This window comes from Musca vetustissima, unplaced genomic scaffold (genome assembly GCF_032173495.1).
Source record: "Musca vetustissima isolate MV318-11 ecotype Yass unplaced genomic scaffold, APGP_CSIRO_Mvet_v1 utg5215, whole genome shotgun sequence".
Lineage (NCBI taxonomy): Eukaryota > Metazoa > Arthropoda > Insecta > Diptera > Muscidae > Musca > Musca vetustissima.
In genome coordinates, this window is record NW_026880291.1 from 49,325 (window position 1) to 73,740 (window position 24,416).

Sequence of the window (24,416 nt, forward strand, 5' to 3'; positions counted from 1 at the left end):
AGCTATCTCAAAGGTATGTATTTTAATATAGAAGATCCCAAGGGACGTTTTGGTTTAGAAGTCCTCAAGGTAAGGTGATATAAAAGACCTTATGGATAGATCTTCTTACATAGGAGAACTCAAATGTTAAGCCTTTTTTGTAGGAAGGCCTCAATTGTTGTTATTCTTTAGAAATTCTCAAGATGAGAAAGTATTTTCTTAATAGAGGATTCAAAAAAGCCTTTATATTTGCAGACAAGGTTCTGAAGTTGAAGAACTGCAGAAGGTGTTTGCTTATAGATGAACCGCAGATGGTCGTATGTTAATAGGTAAAACGATGAAGGTCTCATCTATGCACAAGAGTTACAGAAGTTATTTTCTCTTTGAATAAGATTTACTAAAGTTATCTACGTCCATAGCAGAACTGTATAAGGTAGCTTTCAATAGCACGTAGACAAATTAAGAAGGTCTCAAAAGAACTGTTTAATATCATCAATCTACAGGGTAGTCCTTTCCTATGGTAGAGTTGAGGAAAATCTTTTGCGAATGGAATATCTGATGTATTCAGCCTGTATAAGAGTTGAATATGAAGGTCTTCTATTCATAAAAGACCCCAAAAAGACTGTGATGGGGCTATTTTGTGTATTATTAACCTAAAGAACGCCTTCCACCCATAGAGGACATGAGCAAAAGATAGTTGATCTGTAATAGATCAGGGGAAGGTTTTTTGTCTATAGCTGTCCTGAAACAGAAAACCATAGATCCAATGTTTACAAAATAACAAAAACAAATTAATTTTGTAATGTATATTCTGTAGAAGTTGTTCGAATCATTGACAACTTGTAGAAATTCCTATGTTTATGGTGAATCTGAAGTAGATCTTCTGTTTACAGATAATCCAATATTCATAGAAGATCCAAAAAATGCCCACTGCCCTGAAAAAGACACGTACATTGTTTCTCTCTATAGACGCCTACTCAAGTACTACCTAGAGGATAAAGAAGATCTTCTAGCCTTCAGTTGAATAGACCTGAAAAGGTTTGTAGTCAATGTATATCCTTAAAAAGAATTATATCAGCCCATTGAAAACCTAATGAAAATATATGTTTATGCAATATCTAAAATATGACCTAATGGTGATCTCCATAGAAGAACTGAAAAGGGTCTTCCCTCTGAAATCCTACAGAAGTTGTTCTCTTCAGAGATATTCTGTATATGGATGTAAATCCATAGCAGATCTGTATAACATATTATATCCATATTTAGAAGGTGCCCAGTAACAAAAAAGCCTGAAAAATCTTCCCATAAGAAGACTTACAAAAAGTTTATGTATGGAATATCTGTCGAAAATTCTTAAAAGAGTTGCTGTTCGCAGAATGTCTGAAGTAGGTCTCCTGTAGATAATATGCCTGAAAAGGTTTTCTTTATATAGAAGTCCAAACGAAGATCTTCTGTCAATTGAAGACCTGTATAAGTTTTTCTATACACATCAAGAAGATATTCAGTAATAATAAAAATAATACCTGTGGAAAAGCACGAACTACACCCTCTCAGAATACTTATAAGGGTTGCTAAAAAATGTGTTGAGACTACGGTCTACCTTTCATAAAATATCTGAAGCGGGTATCCTCTAATGGAGTCTTTGTAGTGCTATACGGATTCCTTAATTGGGGATAGATGTATATAATCCTTAATGGGAGTCTATAAAGAGGTTTAAAAAGAATTTTTTACAGAAACCTACAAAACCCCTTTTATAGAGTTCTGTGTACTCAAAAAAAAACCCTCTAGGATGTTGTCTTTATACAGATGGTGTATAAAAATATACACATTCTTTAAAAGTCGTTAGCTCCATCCACCTTAAATCGCCTTTAAATTAGTTTTCCCAAAAACTCTTCCATTCACACGCACACACATATGCACACCTTTCTCTATCTACCAGTACCTGTATTCACACCTTACTTTATAATTTTTTATCTCCCTCCTCTATACGAAAAACACTCTATGTTCATGTTTGTGCCGTTTCAATTTTTGTTTATACGATGTTAACCAGGCCAGTACTTTTCACAGCATTACATTGGGATATGTCAAAGTTATATGCGTCCTAGCATATTGTTGTTTATGGCAGAAGAGTGAGAAAAAACACTGACACACACATACAACCAATGTTGTTATATATTCTGATGTTGTTAGTGTCCTTGTTATAATTGTCATCATGTCACTTAAGGTTGAATAAAGTCCAATGCACTATAGGTCAAATGACCACTTTTTCTGTGCAAAATTAATAACGGCAACAAAATCCTAGTACTCGTCATGAAATTTGGCCCAACTGATTTTTTTGTTACTTGAATCGTTATTTTTGAATTTTGGAAGAAATCGGTTCAGATTTGTATATAGCTCCCATATATATATTTTCGTCCGATTTTATGTAAATGGTGCACCATACTGCCAATATTGGTCCGATTTAGACAAAATTTTGCACAGAGTATTGAATTAGGTCTAGATTGGTATGTGTCAAGTTTTGTGGAAATCGGTTAAGATTTAGATATAACTCCCATATATAGTTTCGTCCAATTTTATGTAACCAGAGCACCATACTGCCAATATTGGTCCGATTGAGACAACATTTTGCACAGAGAACTGAATTAGGTCTAAATTGATATGTGCCAAGTTTTGTTGAAATCGGTTCAGTTTTAGATATAGCTCCCATATATAGTTTCGTCCGATTTTATGTAAATAGAACACCATACTGCCAATATTGGTCCGATTGAGACAAAATTTTACACAGAGTATTGAATTATGTCCAGATTGATGTATGCGAAGTTTTGTTGGAATCGGTTCTGATTTAGATATAGCTCCCATATATAGTTTCATCCGATTTTAGGTATATAGTGCACCAAACTGAAAATGTTTGCCCGATTGGGACAAAATGTAGAACAGCGTACGGAATTTAATCGAGTTTGACATCTGTGAAGTTTTGTTGAAATCAGTCCAAATTTATATATAGCACAGCGTACTGAATTCAGTCCAGTTTGGCATCTATGAAGTTTTCCTGGAAATCGGTCCATATTGAGATTTTTGGTAAATGGTGCACCAAACTTGCAATATTCATGCGATTGGCATGCAATTTTCTTATAGATTTCAGAATGTCATGTGTATGGTTTTTATTGGCTCAAATATCTATGTAGATCACATTTGTTTTTTACCCGATTCCATGTTAATGGTCATCCAAAGATGGTATGTCTCTTCTATCAACAGGATATTGTACACATTATCATTTTTTGTTTGTACCCAAAGTGGTAAAGGGTATCATATAGTCGGTCCAGTCTGACTTTTGATCTTTCCTTACTGGTTGTCTTTGAAAACATTCATCTTTCTGTGACATTTTTCCAAATTTTGAGCAAATGTTAAGCAAAATTAATGTACTATTTGCTTTAAAAATTTCTCTCTTTCATCCGAAATGTTGTCGAGAGCAATATTGCTCACTACATGTTTGAAAACAGTACCAGTTTTTTTCTTTTTGTTACCTTCTTTTCTCCATATTTCAAAAAGTTCGATATTTTTATACGGAGGTTGCCTAGATAAAAGAGGCATTACTCGCAAAACGCAAAAAATCGCAACTTGAAATAAATTTAAATTAACTCATTACTTATCACTTAATTTTTGTGCAAAATTTCAAAGAGGTCATATTGGGTCATTTTTTTTAATAGCCTACTGAAAGTCAATCTATCAAATTACATTAACTTTTTAAAGCCTTCATAGACTAAAGGGTTATTTTCAAGTATAGTGTCACAAACATAAAAATGTTTTGATTGAATATAAAAATGCTCACTTGTATCTATATTTTTCATTTTACACTAATTAATTATTGTAAACACAATCGAAATAATACGCACTCAAAGTTGACTAAGCCCACAGAAATATAAGCATATTTATAGAATAAATTGTATTGAGCGACTTGCACGGCCAGCTGTGTAACGGTACTTTATATTTAGCACTAATAAATATCACGTGTCTCTATTTTAGAGTGTTCTAAATACAAAAACAACAACAACTCGTGAAGAACGACACTTTGATTTTCTCCAATTTTGCACAGGAAAACCGGTCATTTGACCTATAGTGCAATGGTCCAATGTTGGTTTTTTGCTGATGTGTGTGTGTGATGTCCTTGCTGGTTGCTGGGTTTGTTATCAGCTGGGGTTTCAGGTGCACGATGCTACCGAAGCTGCTTGTTTTTCAGTTGTATATGTGCGTGTATGTGTGTGTATGCTTGTTTGTTGAAACTCGGAGAAAAGTTTAAATCCTTTTTACTTTGTGAGTGTTCTCAGAAGGGTGCGCGTTATAATCCTTTATAAGCTTCTTTATTTTAATTATATGCTTTAAACAACACTGTGGACAGAGGAGAGACGGACAGTGGACAAGACACCGAGTGAGTTTGTGTGTGTGTGGTTGTGGCTATGTGTGGGGGGAATAAGTAAGTGTGAGTAAATACATCCATTAAAGACTTGCGGTTATGGTTGAATGAGTTAAGCTTCTTGCAACATTACAATGTTAAATGATTTGAGGCTGTGGAAAAGTCAGTTACGGTAAGGATTTTTTTGTGCATAACAAAGTTTTTTTTACAATTTTGTAAATATAACGAGGACACCTTTGCAATATTCCCCAACTATTTTGATATTTACATTTCGTGGATTTATTTTCAATTTATTTTCACATTGCCCCCAAAAAGAAAATCAACTTAAATAGTAATTATTTTCACAGTTTTAATGCCAACTGTCAATCTCTCTCTCTCTTTGTCTGTCATGAGATTTCGTTGCAAACCCAGTTCACTACAACGTCCTTATAAGCCGAACAAAATCGATGTGATTGAAATGGTTAAACTGACATTGATACATGACAGTTGATACGACAATTAGTTAAACGTTGTACTCACGACAGACATTCGAATAGTTTGTCTGAATGCGAAATTTGTTTTACAGCACGTTGGCCACCACTTGACATGCAGTGGTTGGAGATTTGCATAGATTTGAACATGGGGGGACTAAGCAAAAACACGCCTACGAGCACCACCAATAACCCGCTGACACTTTTTTCTCAAGTTTCCATAAAAAATGTAATTTAGTTTGTAAGATTTTCGATTGGTAGTATTTTTTTTTGTGCTATAAGAAAATTACATAGTAGCAATTTTTCGTTATTTATAACGGTTTGCGATTTTCGGAATGGTGAGGTACAGTAGGTCAGGAAAAAATTAAATTAGACTGATAATATTGAGGCCTTTAAAGATTATTTTAATAGAAATAGTTTTATAAAAATCTATGACTGTATTGCCCAATTTAGGCCTTTTTTAGGCCCTTATAAAATATTTTTAAAACCCCTCTCCTGTTTATAGGCTTTGAGAAAATATTGTTATAAAATTCACGACTATTTATGGGCCTTGGGAAAATATTTGTAAAAAATCCACGCCTGTTTAAAGGCATTGAGAAAATATTAAAAAATCGAAATCGAAGCCTGTTTATAGGCCCAGTGAAATTTTTTTAACCCTTTCAGTGTTTTTGTCGAATATATTCGACATTTAAAATTACTCTCCTTCTTTGCGATCTTTCGGTTATCCTATGTACCGTTACAATTGATGTTTTTGTTGAAAGAGAGACAAAACTGTCCCAGGAATAAAATAAGAATAGCTTTTTTTCTAAACTCTGTGCCTTTATATGATCTTAATTTTAATTTTTTTTGTCACTGAAAGGGTTAAAAAATCGTTGTCTTTTTATAGGACTTGAGACACAGTTTTATAGGCCTTGAGAAAATATTTTTATTAAATCCAAGCCTGTTAATGGTCCCGGAAAATAATATTTTAATAAAATCCGCACACAATCTAACCACTGTCCTTCAATTTAGAAAATATAAAAATCAAACAAACCCCTTGCACACGAACATTTTAGCACGTGGGCTCTTTTTTTGTGGAAACACTTTGGACACAAACAATTTCCTAATCCACAGAAAATGTCGAAAAAGAAACCTGAGGTGGCCATAAAACTGTCGATTGAAAATATATTATTGACTTGATAAATGCTCCCCTGTGGTTAACAGCAGCAGCAGCATCATCAGCAAATACAACAAATGCATTGATCTACTTGACTACACCTTGGCCAAATACATTCACACTATCTCTGGTAAAACGTTTAACAAACTACTATCAAATTTGTTAGCACTACAGAGAATTGGCTAGAGAGTCGAGGCAAGGAAATATGGAAAATGCGGTTTTGGGGGGGTTATAATAAAATTTAGATGCATATGGGTGTGTGTGGTTCGTAACGGAAACTAAGAGAGATTTTTATCAAAATCATACCCAACTGATAACATCTGCAAATGTATATATGTATGTATGTATTTTATGTATATAGGGTTTTATTTTCCCTTCCGACTACCCGAGGAAAGTAAAAGCCTTAAGTCTTTTCCGTAGCCAAAGAAAGTGGGAATTTCAATCCGAAAAAAAATATTTCCATTTTTTGGGCGTTTTCCATTTCATTCGAAAAATCACTTCCATGGCTTCCATAAATACATACATCTGCACATACATATTTCATTATTTAAACTATTCGACGAGAATTGGCATGTATATATTTGTCAATATGCCTGTCCACATGACCACCAACACTACCGCCAATGCTGTAAGTCTTTGTTCATTTGAGTTCCCTGTTGTGGCTGTTGTACTGGCCCGTGGTATGATATGGCTCCACACAATATGCAGTTTGGAGATCACCAACATATAAAAAATATATGTACACACATGTAGATATATCTGACACGAGCCAAACGTCCGCCAAACTATTTGGGTGTTTGTGTGGAGAATACAATTAGTGTTGTTGGTTGCATGCTTTCGATACTGGGGCTATGGGACAAAAATATATATATATATATGACAACTGCCATAAGCACAATGACTTCCATGGAGCCCATGGTAGCCCAATCACAAAATAATTGTCATTTTTTTGCAGTGGCACATGCCCCAAAAATACTAACTAGTGGGTTTAAAATTATAGCACAGGATGTATAAAGAAACCAGTTTTTATACCCTACACAACTATGTTGTCAGGATATTATAGCTTTGTGCAGCCCCAAAAGTTTGTAACGCCGCAAATATTGGTCCTAGACCCACCTTTAAGAAAACCGATCGCCATATCTCGACTAGCTGAGTCGATCTCGACATGTGTGTCCGTCCGTCCGTCTGTCCACTATAATTTGTAAACACGATAGAGGCCACAGTTATGGACCAATCTTCACGAAATTTTGCATGTAGTATGGGTTCTGGCCAATGAAGAACCCTATTGTTTTTGGAAAAGATCGGTTAATATTTAGGGGATGAAATGGACCAAACACTTTATTTTTGTCGGTTTTTCTGGCCGCTCCAGAAGCCGCAATTATGACCCAAACACCGCGAATTTTTGCATGGACAAGGGGATCGGGCCAGGGAATAAGCATGCATGTTTTGATAAAGATCGGTCAATATTTAGCGGGTCAAATTGACCCTGACTTTTGTGTGAAAAATTACAACATTTGTATTCTATAGCGTATATATTTACTCCTGAAGGATATACACCTAAGGAGTTGATAGTATATCCAAGAGGAGTTGTTAGCCTTTAAATTGTTACCAAATATAGTGATGTATCTACTCAGATGTGGGAGTTACACTCAAATATTTACAGGTGCTTACGTACTCAGATATTATTTTGTAAGCCATTACCACATCAGAGGGCGGAAATGTTGCGCTGATCGCTTTGAAATTTTCCATGAACTTCCAGCTATGGTCAAGGACAACGCCTACAATTTTCGGTAATGATCAGATTAAACTTTTGGGATGAAATGGACCGAAAACTTAATTTTTTTTGTGTGTTTTCGAGTCGAATTTAGTCCGAACATCACAACAGAACCCACCGTGAAGGCAATCTGAACAAGCAATTAGAAGGGCTGTACTGAATATTCGAAAATGAAAGGAAGAGGTGCTGTTGACAAGAGGGAGCAATTATTACGAAATATTACCCAGACTCGGAATAAACATCCGCAGAAAGTTAGAGTTCCGTGGTAGTTGTGTAGGGTATCGTATGGTCGGCCCGTCCGACTATACTGCTCCGCTCACTGGTTTTAAATATATAACGGTGTATATTTTTTTAAAGAAATATTTTTGGAAAATTGTATATTGTCCTTAGGAAAATGTTATTTAGTCCTTAAAAAATATTTTTATTGAAATTGAGAAAAATCGGTTCAGATTTAGATATAGCTCCCATATATATTTTCGTCCGATTTAATGTGAATTGTGTATCAAAGTCCCCATATATCATTGAATTAAGTGTAGAATGATGTGTGTTAAGTTTCCTGACAATCGGTCCAGATTTAGATATAGTTCCCATATATATATATATATATATATATTCGTCCGATTTAATGTATATGGTGTACCAAAGTCCCTCTATATCTTTCGATTTGCACGAAATTTGGCTCGGTGTACTGAATTAGGGCTAGAATGATGTGTGTTAAGTTTCCTGAAAATTGGTTCAGATTTAGATATAGCTCCCATATATATTTTCGTCCGATTTAATGTAAATGGTGTATCAAAGTCCCTATATATATTTCGATTTGCACGAAATTTGGCACAGCGTAATGAATTAGGTCTAGAATGATGTGTGTTAAGATTCTTGAAAATCGGTTTAGATTTAGATATAGCTCCCATATATATTTTCGTCCGATTTAATGTAAATGGTGTACCAAAGTCATTCGATTTGCACGAAATTTGGCACAGCGTTATGAATTAAGTCTAGAATGATGTGTGTTAAGTTTCGTGGAAATCGGTTCAGATTATATATATTTTTTACTTTCGATTAATTTAATTTCTGGCAAGTCTACATATATTTTTGTCCGATTTTACACAAAATTGACACAAATTTTGCACAACGTACTGGAGTTGATATAACCTAGAAGTTGGATATAAATGTCTTGAAAATATGTTTTTTTAATCCACGCCTAATTATAGTTTAAAAAATATATATTAGAAAAATCCATACAAGTTTATAGTCCATGAAATATTAAATTTTAAAGATCCACGTCTGTTTATAGGCCTTGAGAAAATATTTTTAAAAAATCCAAAGACTATACAATCTTTAAACAAATATTCTTAAAAAAAATCACGAAGATTCATAGTCCTTGAGATTTAAATAAATCCAGACCATTATTAGCCTTACGTTTTTTAAGGTCACATATGTCCAAAATATGTCTGTCCAGATTGCATATTGTTTCATACATGTTTGAGTGTGTAATTTTGAAATGAAACATAGCATGTAGAAACATATTTTAGAGGTAAAACTTTCCCAAGGTCCCATTAAATTTTCCATATGTTCCACCCATTCCATCCTGCTGACATGGGCTTCTTCAACATTAAACTTGAAACAAACAGTACAACTAATAAAAATGAAAACTATATATTTTTTGGGAAGAAATTTATGCTCATGTGTGTGCGTATATTTACACACATATCATATATACAAACACTATGGTATTGTATCCAACAGCTAGGTGGCACGGTGTGTTTTTATGACAAAATGCTGCAAACAGCAACAACAACAACAACACCAACCAAAAATTGTTAACGTGTTCGCCTCCTTGCACCTGGGCTTCCATAACATGATAAATTGCCCTCCACATATAACCAAAAGCAAAAAATGAAAACCTCGAATACAAGAAGCAATGGAAAAGTGTGCTGTTATGTTTTCCTCTATGGTGGTTCAACATCATGGCCCCACGTAACTGTTCTGGCTATATATGTAGGGATGCATGGACAATTTTCACTTTAAAAAACCCCTTAAAAGATTTAAGGCGACAATATTTATTTTTTTTATTCGTGAAACATAAAATAATTTATTTTTTTAGTTGAAATAATTTTCACCTGATAAAAGTGAACTACATCGACTCAATTATGTTAATTGCCAAAATAATGCATGAGTATATTTTTACGATTTTTTGTTGAGCTCATAAATTGTAATTAATTGCTAAAATGTAAAATTATTTGCAAAATTTGTTTTCTTAATTATCTTACATTTTGGGTTCAATCGTCGTTGTTGTTGTTGTTGGTTATAAATTACAATTTTTAATTGAGTTTAAAAACGTGAGATATTTAAATAATGTTTGTTGGTTGTTTTTCGTGTTATGGTGCTATGTGATTTATGGAATTTATACGTGATTAGCAATAAATTAACGTGAGAATAAAAAATTGGTTTTCTTGAAGTTTGAACATATTTAATGTGGCGATTGTTTGCGGTGTGAATAAAGAGTTAATTTGTAATTGGTGAATTTGATTTTTGAGCCGATAAGAGCAACAAGGATTCCGAAGAGAAGGTTTGCATTAAAAAAAAATGCGAACCTTTTACAGTTCTTAAAAAAACCACGCCATGGTATAGTTTTGAAAAATATTTTTAATATATTTAAAAAAAATATTTTTTATTATATCCACGCCTCTTATAGACTTCCAAAGATATTATTTATAGGCCTCCAAAAAAATATATATTAAATATTAAAACGATTCTTTATAATATCCACGCCTCTTTTAGGGCTCCAAAAAACGATTCTTTATAATATCCACGCCTCTTATGGGCCTCTTATAGGCCTCCAAAGATATTCTTTATAATATCCACGCCTCTTATGGGCCTCTTATAGGCCTCCAAAAATATTCTTTATAATATCCCCGCCTCTTATAGGTCTCCAAAAATATTCTTTATAATATCCACGCCTCTTATAGGCCTCCAAAGATATTATTTATAGGCCTGCAAAAAACGATTCTTTATAATATCCACGCCTCTTTTAGGGCTCCAAAAAACGATTCTTTATAATATCGACGCCTCTTTTATGGCTCCAAAAAACGATTCTTTATAACATCCACGCCTCTTTTAGGGCTCCAAAAAACGATTCTTTATAATACCCACGCCTCTTTTAGGGCTCCAAAAAACGATTCTTTATAATACCCACGCCTCTTTTAGGGCTCCAAAAAACGATTCTTTATAATATCCACGCCTCTTTTAGGGCTCCAAAAAACGATTCTTTATGATATCCACGCCTCTTTTAGGGCTCCAAAAAAACGATTCTTTATAATATCCACGCCTCTTTTAGGGCTCCAAAAAACGATTCTTTATAATATCCACGGCTCTTATAGGCCTCCAAAAATATTCTTTATAATATCCACGCCTCTTTATAATATCCACGCCTCTTTTAGGCCTCCAAAAAAAGCGATTGTTTATAATATCCACGCCTCTTTAGGCCTCCAAAAAAAACGATTGTTTATAATATCCACGCCTCATTTAGGCTTCCAAAAAAACGATTGTTTATAATATCCACGCCTCTAATAGTCCCCGGAAAAATATTCTTTAAAAAATTCACGCCTTCTTTAGGCCACCAAATAAAACGATTTTTTATAATATCCACGCCTCTTATATCTCCCGAAAAATATTCTTTAAAAAATCTAAATTTTTAAAGCAACCCATGACTATTTATAGTCCTTAAAAAAGATTTTTTTAATCCAAACTCGTTAATAATCCTGGAAAAAGTTTTCAGTTAACTTATTAAAAAATTTTATATTTATCCCTAAATCCAGACAATAGCTTTTTTCGTTTTCACCAAATATTTTCCATTCAATAAATTGTTGATACAAAATTCTATGCAAAATATTTTTGTTTAAATCTCAACTAATTGAATATTTCATTTAACTGCTGTTGCTGCTACACCATCACCCATACAATCATATTGACCGTTGTTCCTCAATTGACGCAAAACAGTAGACGTACACAAAACAGTAGACACACACACACTTGCAAATATGGATTTCGAAAAAAGCAAACAAACAAATAAAATAAACTACAAAATTTATGTACCAAAACAACTGCATTTATTTTTATGATTCAAAATCGGACAAATTTATATGATTCCATAGGGGGGGCAGAGGTGAATACTGTGAACAGGAGCTTGAAAATACCATAAATCCACAAATAAGTACACAAAGCATAAATACTACATACACACATACATACATCCATACATTCATGCATGCATTTTCAATAGACAATGTATACAAAACATGGCTAACAGACTGTGAATATGCTCTAAGTACAATAGATTTTTATATGTGTATATGAATTTAGACACATATATACGTACTTTTGAGTGCACACAGGACCATCACAGGATGCACGTATACCCTCTTCAAATAACAGCAGCATCGGCTCTAAAACCGCTGCATGCAATAAAGGTTGAGGTCCCTGTTGGCGGTTACGGTTTTTGGGGTTTGCTTTTTGAAACAACAAATTTTGCTCTCACTCTCTCTCGGGTGTATTTTATCCCCAAATATATAATTACGGGAGAAAGAAAGGGTCGCGGGCTTTGTGTAGGCATTGGCAAATTTGCCTTATTTGTCCTTTCTTTAAAATATGTTTAAGGTTTTTTTTTTGACAGAAACCCAGTAAAACAAGAGGGAAGATATTTTTGCCTTTTTGAAGGACTATCATATTAAAAAAGAAAATTTTTCGAACTATATCAAAAGCCCGGATAAAAAAAACACATTTTTATATCCTTCATCACACTGTGGTACAGGGTATTAGATCTTTGTTGCATATGTTTGTAACAGGCAAAAGGAAACGAGATAGACACATGGTACCTTTTAAGAATATGCATAGAATCACTTTCTAAGTCGATTTATGCATCTCCGTCCGTCCGTTTGTCCATGTTAAATTGTAAACAAAGTACACGTCGCATTTATGATCCGATTTGGATGAAATTTGGCATAGGTCACTAATTTGGCCCAAGGACGAACCTTATTGATATTGGGAAAAATCGGTTCAGATTTAGATATAGCTCCCATATATATTTTCGTCCGATTTAATGTAAATGGTGTACTAAAGCCCGTATATATCATTCTATTTGCACGAAATTTGGCAAAGTATACTGAATTAAGTCTAGAATGATGTGTGTTAAGTTTCCTGATAATCGGTCCAGATACGGATATAGCTCCTATATATATTTTCGTCCGATTTCATGAAAATGCTATACCATAGTCCCTATATATGTTTCAATTTGCACGAAATTTGGCATAGCGTAATGAATTAGGTCTAGAATGATGTGTGTAAAATTTCATGAAAATCGGTCCAGATTTAGATATAGCTTCCGTATATATGTTCTACCGATTTAAGGTAAATTGTGTACGAAAGTCCCTATATATCATTCGATTTGCACGAAATTTGGCATAGCGTACTAACATGGATCTAGAATGGATCATGGAACATGGATCTTGAAAATGGAACATGGATCTTGAAAATCGGAATTTGGCATAGCGTACTAACATGGGTCTAGAATGATATGTGTAAAATTTTTCGAAAATCGGTTCAGATTTAGATATAGGTCTCATACATATGTTCGACCGATTTGATGTAAATGGTGTACGAAAGACCCTATATATCTTCCGATTTGCACGAAATTTGGCATAGTGTACTAAATATACCCTAGAACGATGTGAGTAAAGTTCCGTGAAAATCGGTTCAGATTTCTCTCATATATATATATATATATATATATATTCCCGATTTAATGTAAGTGGTGTACCAAAGTCCCTACATTTCTTCCGATTTGGACGAAATTTGGCATAGCGTACTGAATTAAGTCTAGAAGAAAAAGATATTTTTTGGGCTACATGAGAAGCGTGGATTTTTTAACACGTTGACCGACAGTTGCGTATATAGCCGTCAAGTTCAAGTTCAAGTGTGACATGACGGCTGCAGCAGCACAAATGTGCATTTACCAACGTACAAGTAGAAGCCTAGTGTCATGTTTTCGAATTTCACTGGTTTCTACTGTCCGTCAGCGTGTTAAAATATACTTTTTGAAATATTTTTTTCAACTATATCGGAAGAGCGGATTATTATTTATTTTCTGAACTACAATTGAAGGATAGATGTTGGCGATTCTTTGAAAAATATTTTTAAAGAATCCTCGCCTTTGTATAGTCCTCAAAAACTTTTTTAAAAAATATAAAAAAATATTTCTTATGTTTTTTGATATGTTTTTTTAAGGACTTCCAGAAGCATAGATTTTTTAGAATATTTGAGAAAGTATTCCTGAATCGTGGGTATTTAAAAAATATCTTTTTAAGGACTGTTAGAAACGTAGATTGAAAAAATTCATATTTATATATTTAAAATATCCACCAGAAGATATCGAAGAACCATTAAAATGTTTAACAACATCCTACTATTATTACTGGGTATGTATGGTTTCCTGACATTGATGTACATGTTGTGATACTGATGACTGGGTGGTGGCTGATGTTGGCTTTAGAAATGTGGCTGGGGCCACTAAACAACAATGACTACAAATCACAGGACAACAAAACCAAATTTCGGAAATATCAATAGTCCCTTTTTGTTGTCGATGCTGTTGTTGTTGTTGTAGAATCATATTTTTCTAGCAATTGCCGTCACTGTTGTTTTCACCATTTGCTTTGTTGCTTCTATAGATTTTGGCAATAATAAATTCATTTGTGACTTTGTATTGTGTTGGTATGTTCGTTGGACGGTTGGTTCGTATTGTTTGTTTGTTAGCTGGCCTGATTGTTGTTGGCATAACTATTTGTTTAGTTTTTAGTTAGACCTAGGACCTTTGCGGACCAATGTGCCCACGTGTGATATTGTGTGTGTGATGCCATAAAAACGCCATTGACTATTGTGCAAAAAAAGAAATGAATACAAACACTTTGCTCTAAAATGGTGAACCACAATTGGTTTGATTTTTCGCATAGGACCTTTATTGGTGGTAGCTGCAAAAACAAACAGAAATTAAACGCATACAAAAACAACAACAAAGCAAATTTCAAGCTGTTTGAATTCAAAAATTTGTCCATTGTTCCAGCATCTAAAATGTTTGTTTTTGTTGTTTTTCCTCGTACAATAGCCTGGTCGTGGTGGTCCCATATTCTTTGTTGCCACCATCAAAATTGTTGTGTCCACAAAAAAAACCCTATGGCTATGTTGTCGTTGTTGTTGCTGTTGTTGTATGTTTGTCCAGCCTTAACGCTAAGCTGGTCGATCAAATGACCTGTGATTTATGCAAAACATAATTGAATTGTTAACGTTTTGACAACCATTGTAAATATTGGCATTGGTTATAGCATTTCAATTTGGCGTGGAAATTTATGGTTAAATTTAGGAATTTGAAGGATAATAGTGTTTGGAGGATAATAGTGTTTTATTTTTTTAAAAATTCTTTTAAAAGGCTTCTGTTTTATAGAAAACCTGAAAATGTAAATTTCTGCCAGGAGGACTTTTAAATTCCAAATTACAGACCTTCAGGTTGAAAACTTCGGCTAAGATATTCTTAGAAGATGTGTCAAACCGAATGTAAGGAATATAAACTCCCAAATTGTATTCACTTCATTTGGAAGTTCTGTAAGAATGTTTTCCTAATACTTTGAGTAAAACGAAATGATTATATGCGGATTTTTAAAAACCAGTAAGAAGAGTTCAAAAGTCGGACGGGACCGACTATATAATACCCTTCACAACTTTAGGTACATACAAGAGATGTTAATATATACAATATCCTGAACCGATTTCAACAAACCACATCAATTTTGCCTGAATTGATTCGCTATTGAAAATCTTTTTTCTCAATGGGACAAATATTGGAAGTTTGGTGCAACATTTACTCAAAAATCGGCCGAAATTGTATATGGGAGCTATATCTAAGTCCGAATCGAGTTCAACAATACTTCACATACATCAGTATAGATCTAATTCAGTACGCAGTGTAAAATTTTATCTCAATCGGACAAATGGACGAAACTATATATGGGAGCTGTATTTAAATCTGAACTGATTTTAACAAAACTTCGCATACATCAGTCTGGACATAAGTCAGTACGCTGTGCAAAATTTTGTTTCAGTCGAACTGGTGCATCATTCACATAAAATCGGACGAAACCATATGTGGGAGCTATATCTAAATCTGAACTGATTTTAACAAAACTTCACATACATCAGCCTGGACATAAGTCAGTTCGCTGTGCAAAATGTTGTCTTAATCGGAAAATATTGGGAGTTTGGTGCACATGTTGTATAACATCGGACAAAAATATATTTGGGACCTATATCTAAATCTGAACCGATTTTCTCCGTCCTTGGGCCAAATAAGTGACTTGTGCCAAATTTCATCTAAATCGGATCATAAATGCGACCTTTACTTTGTTCACACAAATACATGGACAGACGACACGCCACAAAGTAGCCCAAGATGTTGTTGTACGCTCTGGCAACAACTTCTTTATGACAGTTCAAAGTGATCCTTTGCGTATTCTCAAAACGAACCAGGGGTCTATCTTGTTTGCTTTTGCCTGCACAAAGACATAATACCCTGTACTGCAGTTTGGTGAAGGGTATAAAAATGGGCTAGCATATCCCATTTTTTTACATCTTATGAGATTTTTTTTTTTGGTAATTAGAGGTCACCCCAAAAATGAGACCTCTCATCGATTTCTTTGATATTCCCCAATTAGCTACAAATATCTAACTTGTCTCTTTTCCACTTTTTTTCTTCCAGGTCAATGGCGGTAGTCTTGCCGAACAAGCCGGCCTCTTGCCCGGTGATGCTGTGATCAAAATCAACGATGTCGATGTTTTCAATCTACGCCACAAGGAAGCCCAAGATATTGTTGTACGCTCTGGCAACAACTTCGTTATGACAGTTCAAAGGTATGTGAGGGGGGTGAGGTGAAGTAAAAGTGCGATCACACCTAAACCCAAACTTTGTTGCAATAACATTTGAACATTCAATACAAAATGTAATGAATCATTTATTTACCTTATTGCAGAGGTGGTTCAACCTGGCGTCCACATGTACAGCCCACCGGAAATGTACCCCAACCCAACCAAAGCCATTTGCAAACAGTGACAAAAACTTCATTGGCCCACAAACAACAGGAATCCCAACACATTGGTTGTGGCTATAATAATGCGGCTAAACCATTTGTAAGTAACGTCAAGAATATGAGCAAGAAGAAGAGAAAACATTTTAATATAATTGTGTTCAAAACCGGAAAAATAAGAAAACTACATAACAATAGGGATTTTTTGGAAACTTTGATAAGAAAGGAGGGAGAGAAAGGGTTTGGGAGGTACTACTAACATCTACATATTTTAAACTTCAATATTCATTAGTATAGTAGTGTGGTAGTCATGATAATAATGGTAGTTGACCCAAAACTCCTCTACCCCTTGCAAAACAGCAAACATAATAATGTAAATTGGCTTTAGTTCATAAAGTGTTAAAAGTCTTGCTTTTTTGGTGAAAAGGGGTTTCTGGGCCACAAGACTTTTATCCTTTATTCCCTTGTCAGAAGATTTTTTTTGTATCGTACCATAACTTTGGGTATCACCTTCTTTCTTGGCAACATAATTCCAAAGGAGTAAAGGATTAGTATAACAAGCAAATGTTGGTTATCCTTTTTTTAGGGGGTGGGGAGAGAGCAATGGCCAAAATTCATGACAGCAAAAGGAGATGACATTTTAATAATATTACATGACAAATGATTGAAATATATACGCACACAAATATACCTACATATACATTTTTCTTTATATTATATTCTATTTTGATTTAGTTTATATTCAATACATTCCTTGCCTCCTTATGGTACAGCTGCTGTTTGGTTTTTCTTTATAGTAGCATCTATGTTTGTATATCCTTTTGAGAATTTCCAAAAAATATATTTACATTTACTGCTGCCTGACCACATTTGTGCCTCATCTATGTAACACATTTATATTCATTTGGGTTGTTGTCGTCGTTGTTGTTGCTTGGAATGTGTCAAAAATATGAAATATGAATAGTTTCATCCTCAAGAGGATTTCCCTTTACGAATAAATATATGGGACTTTTAGTATTTAAGGGATTGGGATTATACAAAAGTGTTACTTGTCAAAATGCTCTTTTGAATATAAATAACAAGCTTTACAAAGAACTAAATAATGATAATAGATTTTGGTATAAATTTGTAAAACTGAAAATAGAAATTTAGAGATATGTTGAAAATTTAATTAAAAATAATTTGTAAGGGTTTTCGTAGTAATAATCATGTAAGAGAATATGGGAGATTTCAATACGTGAATTTATTAGAATTTTTGTAAAGTAACTAATAAATAGCTTTCAAAAAACTCTTTTTATAGAATAAAATTAGGTAAGACATAAAAAAATTTTTAAGAAACATTGAGTATATAAAAAATAAAAATATATTTAACAAAGGTGTGAAATTGTTGAAAATATATCGGCAAAAATTTTTTCAAGGTAAAGAATAAATTAATCTACCCCTTAGAGATTAAATTTTCACAAATAGAAGTCGCAAACTTTCTTGCAAAGGGATTCACATCTATGGTTCTCTTAGAGATGGAATGCCTTCTGAAGGTTTAATATAGAACTTCACTATAGCATTTTTATACTCTTCACCACACTGTGGTACAGGGTATTATGTCTTTGTGCATATGTTTGTAACAGGCAAAAGAAAATCGAGATAGACCCATGGTTCCTTTTATATGCATAGAATCACTTTCTGAAAGGATTTACCATTTCAGTTTCATAAAAAATGTATTTTTGTTAACAAAGTACAGGTCGCATTTGTGATCCGATTTGGATTTGGAATTTGGCACAGTTCACTTATTTGGCCCAAGGTCGAACCCTATTGAAATTGGGAAAAATCGGTTCAGATTTAGATATAGCTCCCATATATATTTTCGTCCGATTTAAGGTAAATGGTGCGCAAAAGTCCCTATATATCTTTCGATTTGCACGAAATTTGGCACAGCGTAATGAATTAGGCCTAGAATGATATGTGGTAAGTTTCCTGAAAATCGGTTAAGATTTAGATATAGCTCCCATATATATTTTCGTCCGATTTAAGGTAAATGGTGCACCAAAGTCCCTATATATCTCTCGATTTGCACGAAATTTGGCACAGCGTAATGAATTAAGCCTAGAATGATATGTGGTAAGTTTCCTGAAAATCGGTTAAGATTTAGATATAGCTCCCATATATATTTTCGTCCGATTTAATATGAATCGTGCGTCAAAGTCCTTATATATCTTTCGATTTGCACGAAATTTGGCACAGCTTAATGAATTAGGTCTAGAATGATGTGTGCTAAGTTTTTCTGAAAATCGGTTCAGATTTAGATATAGCTCCCATATATATTTTCGTCCGATTTAAGGTAAATGGTGAACCAAAGTCCCTATATATCTCTCGATTTGCACGAAATTTAGCACAGCGTAATGAATTGGGCCTAGAATGATGTGTGTTATGTTTCGTGAAAATCGGTTCAGATTTGGATATAGCTCCCATATATATTTTCGTCCGATTTAATGTAAATGGTGCACTAAAGTGCCTTAGTGTCATTCGATTTGCACGAAATTGGGAACAGCGTAATGAATTAGGCCTAGAATGATATGTGGTAAGTTTCCTGAAAATCAGTTCAGATTTAGATATAGCTCCCATATACATTTTCGTCCGATTTATGGTAAATGGTGCGCCAAAGTCTTTATATATCTTTCGATTTGCACGAAATTCGGCATAGGGTACTGAGTAGGTATGGAATGATGTGTTAGATTTCCTGAAATCGGTTCAGATTTATATATAGCTTCTATATCTGACCAAATGAAAAATTTAGTATCGGTTGCAGAATGACATGTTTATGGATCCAATTTCATTTTACTGGTCCTTTAAAAATACGACGTCTGTTGGGATTCATCTGTTGAATATACTTAAAGTGGTGAAGGGTATCATATAGTCGGCCCCGTCCGACTTTACTGCTTTCCTTACTGGTTTTAATATGTGATTCGGTTTGGTGAAAATGCTATGAGTCTATTTTTCTAAAAATTGAGATTTTGATACAGACATGTTCAATAAGTAAGAATACATCGATTTAACGTATCCACGACAGAGGAATGTACGATCCGAGTCTTTCTCGGCCAACGTCTGTCATCTCAGCTCATTGTTTTATAACAATTGCTATAACATCGATTTAATAATAAATCTGCAATTATCTCATTTGTTGTTGTTTTGTAGTGAGGAGCTAAGGAGGAGCGCTAAGACCAATTTGTTACATTTTAATGTAACTCCCATATTATCGGTATTTCAAAATAAGTTCTTGGTATAGTCCTCATCTGTAAACTCAATATTCTGTATTTGATATCTCCAGACACTTTTTCGACCAAATTGACTCTCCATATAAAGGGACACCTTTTATAGGTTATTTGATGGTTCTAGGCATATTTACCAACCGAAACAACAATGAATTGGATTTTCCAATAATTTCTAAGTCCATATTTCTACATAACACCCATATAAAACGACACATGACGTCTTCGGTATGTTGGAGTTTTTAGCTCAACCTGAGTGTCTTTAATTTAGTGTTTCAATTTCTTCCGTTAACAATTTACCAGGGTAGAGGTCCCATCTAAAAATCCAGATCGATTTTAGGTATTTTGGATATTCACCCCATTGTATCGATTTTAGGTAATTTGAATGTCCACCTCATTGTGAAGGGTATGCAAAGTTTTTAGTTAGTTCTTGTTTTTCGAGTCGAATTTAATCGTAAAAGTTTTTCCAGGAAAAGGAAAGCCAGAGAGAACATACAGGTTGAGTGGCTCTTCAGGAATGTTGAGCCATATGGCTTTACAAAGGTCGTATGTTGATAATTTGTATTTATATCGAAGTTATTTCGAAATATAATCGGCGATGTAAATTCAAACGCATTAATGTTCGACATTTGTCTCTACTTCAGAAGCTGTCCATTTCAAAGAAGATTTTTGTAGCGATCGATATTTGACCACACATCCAAGAGTTTTTTAATTTTCACTTGAAAATTTAAAGATACATTCTTAAGAACTTATAGGTGAAAATTAAGTAAAATATCGATTTTTATGTCCTCTTAAATATTATTCTGTTATGACTGGCCGACCCAAAGCTCCTTCTGGTTTCTAAAATTTTATCAACTGTTTTCAACATTTGTATTTTATTCTGTTAATGTTTAAGGAATTATTTTGTCATCCAGAAATTCTAATAATTTCCGTCTTTTTAAACGTATCCCTTCCCCGTTTAATATTAATAATTTCGTCGTATAAATATATTTTTCACATCATATTTTGCATCTTTTAAAAGTGCATTGCCGTTCAATTAACACTGCAATGCTGCAACATTTTTATAACCAAACCCAGAGAATAATGCAATAAAAAACTATTTTAATAACTTTATCACTTTTGAGGGGCATTTTAAACTTTTGCCACAATCATTTATATTTGAACTCATCAAGAGCTTTGAAAAATAGAGTCATTATAAAGACATAATACTTTGTGACCCATTTTTTTCGAAAGCAAAATAAAAAGAAGAGGGCGTAAAAATACAGAATAGAAATAAACAAACAAAAAAACTGTTGCCAACAATAAACCAGACATACCAATAAACTTTACTAAAACTTAATGTTGAGGAAATGGATTTTTAAGATACATTCTTAATATACTTTGATACTCATTCGAAACTTACTACAATGTGTTGTAGATAGACGGATATGGAGAGAGAAAAAATGTACAGTGAAGGAATAATGTATTTTTATTGTTATCCCTTTTAATTGAGTGTGAAGGCTTTTCCTCCTATTCATTTTTTACTTTTTGGAAAATCTGACCCTTATCCATATGTATATTTTTGATCACCACTGCAATAACCCCCCATAGAAGTTTACAAAGTTTATTCTTTGTGGGTGAGTATATATTTTGGTAACCGGGGATCAATAAATATTTTAATAAAAAATTGCAGAAAGATATATTTTTAAAGTGTGGACCAATATATGTTATAATAAAATAAAATAAATTTTTTAAATATTTTAATGAACTTTGAAATTTTCTTATTATATTTTTTACTCATTTCAAAAAATCTGAACCCTTTGTATACTTTTGATCGCCACTGCAACGCCCCCTCTTAGAAGTTTACAAAGTTTATTTTTTTTCTCTATATATATATGTGTGTATATATGCTTTATTTTTTGTGAAGTACTTTCTATTTCCTAGCTGCAATTTATGGTTGATATCCCATCCACTAGTAGTAGCTGCTGTTGAACTCTCTTCATTGTTTTGTTGATATTTTGGATTTACAATTTTTAATACGTTTTTTTCTATGTCTTCTTCTCCTTCTCCTCTTTCATATATTTCAGGGCAACACCGTCGATGGCAACGTTAAGAGCATTGTCAATAAACAATACAATACCCCAGTTGGCATTTATAGCGATGAATCTATTGCAGAAACACTCTCCGCTCAGGCTGAAGTTTTGGCTGGTGGTGTCCTTGGGTAAGTTGTTGAAATGACGCTGCTGAACGAACCGAAAAACATAGACGATAAACTTATTTTTACCAACTAACCATGCAACCAAGCGACACTTTCGATGTTTTATTTTCGGTTACTTTTCTGCTTTTCCGGTTGGTTTTCAGCGTTACTTAAATTTTTTTTGGTTTTGTTGGCCAGTAGGAGAAAAGTTTAAAATAATTTTTAAAATAAGTTTAAAAATAAATAGTATTTCTCTACAGTTCACTTAATAATTTCATTTGAAAACGTAAAAATTAAATATGTGATGATGAGAAGAGAAGGAAAATGAAAGAAATTGTAATTGAAATGAATGTAAATAGGAGGAGTATATGAAAATATACAAATTTTGCATGTCAAAACGTTTATAAAGCGGTAGAAGTTGTATTTTTTTTTAATATACAATATCAAGGTGTGTTCGTCTAAAAACTTATTGCAAATTTTCAAAATATCCTCAAAATGACCACCATGAACACGCTTACATGACCATATTCTTGTCATAAAGTTTTGCGTAGTCAAATAACTAAGTAATTACACTATATCCTCGATAACTTCAAGAACTACATCTTTAAGACCTTAAATCTGCGTTATGCTGTTGACGTAGGCCTTATCTTTTACGTGGCATTAAAGGAAGAGGTCTGTATGTATTAAATTAGAAGATATCGGTGGCCAAATGTGGTCACATCCTCGGGAGATAACACGGTCCGAAAACGTTTCCCTTAAAAGAAAATGCCCCAAGAACCTTCAAAAGTCTGGAATAGGGGAAATAGCCTATTTTAAAATATGAACCTAAATTAAATATCTTAAGTAATAAGTTTTTTTTAACTACCAAAAATCCGCAACGCAACATTACATCGACTCCTAGTAGAAAATGCGTCTTGAATTTTTAACAGATCTAAAAGAGGTTCGGTACTTTTATATAGGAATTCTTTTAAAAATGGACCTTTAATGAAAATATTCTGCAAACTATGTTTATTGCCCTTCAAGAACCTAGTATGCTTAGTTTGGGCCCCTTCGGGCGGTACCTTTCTAGAAAGAAATTATATCTTGGAGGGCTGAACGGAAACTCTTCTTATTGAAGGCAATAAAGTGTATTCATGGGGACTCTTCTTCTTGGACAACATGAGGTATTCTTGCCGTAGTCACGACCATAATGTCTTCGCAAACCACAGGGCACCACAGGTGTTCAAATAGGAATACTTTTCATTTGGAAGATCTGGAGATCATATCATAGACTCTTTTGTGGACCAGAAAATCTATGTTTTAGGTCTTCTGATAATTGAATAGAATAGTAGGACTATACATACAGTAGGACTATACATTAAGAGACCGAAGATCTCTTCATATAAGCCCAGAAGTTCTTCTTTCAGAAGAGCAGAAAATCGTCTCCTAGAAAAACATAGGGGTTTCTCACAGAAAAGCTTTGCATAGAAACCTTAAGGTCTTCTTATAGCAAAATAGAAGCAGAAGTTATAGAAAATTAGAAGCTCTTCTCGTTGCAGGCAAGAATATTTTCTCATTGAAGGTCAGAATGTTTTCTCGCAAGAACCCGTAAAGTTTTTTTCATAGAATACTAGAAGGTATTCTTATAGAATCCAAGAATATATTGTCGTAGGGGTCCTAAAGTTCTTCTTCAAGAAGACCATGAAGTATTCTCATAGATTACCAGAAGTTCTCATAGGAGAATGGAATATTTTCTCATTGAAGACCAGAAAGACTTCTCATGGAAGATCAGACGGTATTTTCTTCCCATAGAATACGAGAAGTTATTCTCATTGAATACCAGAAGGTCTGCTCATTGAAGGCCAGAAGGTCTTCTCATAGAAGACCAGAAGGTCTTCTCTTAGAAGACCAGCAGTTCTTCTCATTGAATACCAGAAGGTCTTCTCATAGAAGACCAGAAGGTCTTCTCATAGAAGACCAGAAGGTCTTCTCATAGAAGACCAGAAGGTCTTCTCATAGAAGACCAGAAGGTCTTCTCATAGAAGACCAGAAGGTCTTCTCATAGAAGACCAGAAGGTCT

General features: G+C 33.9%; 1 protein-coding gene across 1 annotated transcript in view; it reads left to right on the plus strand.

Moving 5' to 3' along the window:
* The first annotated feature begins 6,605 nt into the window (after nucleotides 1–6,605).
* The window catches only part of LOC133325827 (PDZ and LIM domain protein Zasp-like), a 79,569-nt gene continuing 61,758 nt past the window's right edge, over nucleotides 6,606–24,416 (plus strand). The window contains exons 1-4 of the mRNA XM_061534546.1: nucleotides 6,606–6,696; nucleotides 16,580–16,745; nucleotides 16,865–17,021; nucleotides 22,248–22,381. Coding sequence (XP_061390530.1) covers nucleotides 6,606–6,696; nucleotides 16,580–16,745; nucleotides 16,865–17,021; nucleotides 22,248–22,381 — 548 coding nt within the window. The remainder of the gene's footprint in view (nucleotides 6,697–16,579; nucleotides 16,746–16,864; nucleotides 17,022–22,247; nucleotides 22,382–24,416) is intronic.